At 64.9% G+C, this 1,201-nt stretch overlaps 1 protein-coding gene across 1 annotated transcript in view; it reads left to right on the top strand.

Annotated features, from left to right (window-relative positions):
* The window catches only part of AP2A1 (adaptor-related protein complex 2, alpha 1 subunit), a 22,275-nt gene that overhangs the window by 19,237 nt on the left and 1,837 nt on the right, over positions 1 to 1,201 (top strand). Inside the window, exons 6-9 of the mRNA XM_012733508.1 lie at positions 9 to 217; positions 548 to 604; positions 686 to 768; positions 853 to 942. Coding sequence (XP_012588962.1) covers positions 9 to 217; positions 548 to 604; positions 686 to 768; positions 853 to 942 — 439 coding nt within the window. The remainder of the gene's footprint in view (positions 1 to 8; positions 218 to 547; positions 605 to 685; positions 769 to 852; positions 943 to 1,201) is intronic.

Raw genomic sequence — 1,201 nt, forward strand, 5'->3', positions numbered from 1 at the left:
TCCCTCCCCGTCACTGGGTCTCAGCCTGCTCTTCCTTCTCTCCTTCCCTCTTCCCTGTCTCTTTCTCTCTCCGGCCCTCTCGCTGCCTCTCTGGGATTGGCTGCCTGCCACGCCTGTCTTCTCTTGTCTGCTCTGGGATTGGATGGCCCAGCGAGCTGGAGCCACCTGCCCCTGAGAGCCCCATGACTCTGCTGGCTGACCCGGCTCCAGCTGCTGAGTAAGGGGCGGCCTGGGGCTGGGGGGCAGACCCATGTCCTCCGGGAGGGTTCGGGGACTGGGAACTCTCGTCAGGGGCTTCCTGATGAGTTGCAGCGGCGAGGACTTGGACAGGCGTGAGAGCTGGGGTCCTCCGATGGAGGGGCAGGGCAGCAGCTTGGCAGGGTCCTGTTTCCTGAGAGAGGCGGCTGTCAGTCTGACTCTGGGCTCCTTTGAGGGGCCTCTGAGTGTGTTCAGGGTACCTTTCAGTTCTCCCTGCCTGCCCCATTAGCTCTGGGCCTTTATCTCGAGCCCTCGGCCCTCACTCCCACCTCACTGCTCTGCTCTTCAGCCCAGGTCCCGAGGACGTCGGCCCTCCCATCCCCGAAGCCGACGAACTGCTGAATAAGTGAGTCCCGGGAGAGGCGGGGAGCACGGTGCAGGGGTCCAGACGGGCACCCCTCATATCCCGAGCACCCGCTGTCCTCAGGTTCGTCTGCAAAAACAACGGGGTCCTGTTTGAGAACCAGCTGCTGCAGATTGGAGTCAAGTCAGAGTTCCGGCAGAACTTGGGTGCGCCGGGGACCTTCTGGGGACGGCACTAGAGGGCGGGGCGGGGCCTGGGGAGCCGGAGTGAGACGTACCCCCACCCCGCAGGCCGCATGTATCTCTTCTATGGCAACAAGACTTCCGTGCAGTTCCAGAACTTCTCGCCCTCCGTTGTCCACCCTGGAGACCTCCAGACCCATATCCTCAGCCTGGTCCAGCCCTGCCCCCAGGGTCTGCCGGGTGCAGATTCCTGCCCTCCCTGATGGGAGAGCAGGGCATGGCCACATCTGTGCGCTTCTGCCATCGTGAATGGGGCGCTGTCCCCCCGCACAGAGATGCTGTGGCTGGGCCCAGGCGTGTACAGTGTCCTCCGCCCCAGGCCTCAGCTGGCCCCCATGCCCCCACCCCAGCCCCCCCTGGATGGCCAGGCCTGGGGGGCCTCCGTGCTGCGCAGGAC

Source organism: Condylura cristata, unplaced genomic scaffold (genome assembly GCF_000260355.1).
Source record: "Condylura cristata isolate star-nosed mole 26May11 unplaced genomic scaffold, ConCri1.0 scaffold00041, whole genome shotgun sequence".
NCBI classification, from domain to species: domain Eukaryota; kingdom Metazoa; phylum Chordata; class Mammalia; order Eulipotyphla; family Talpidae; genus Condylura; species Condylura cristata.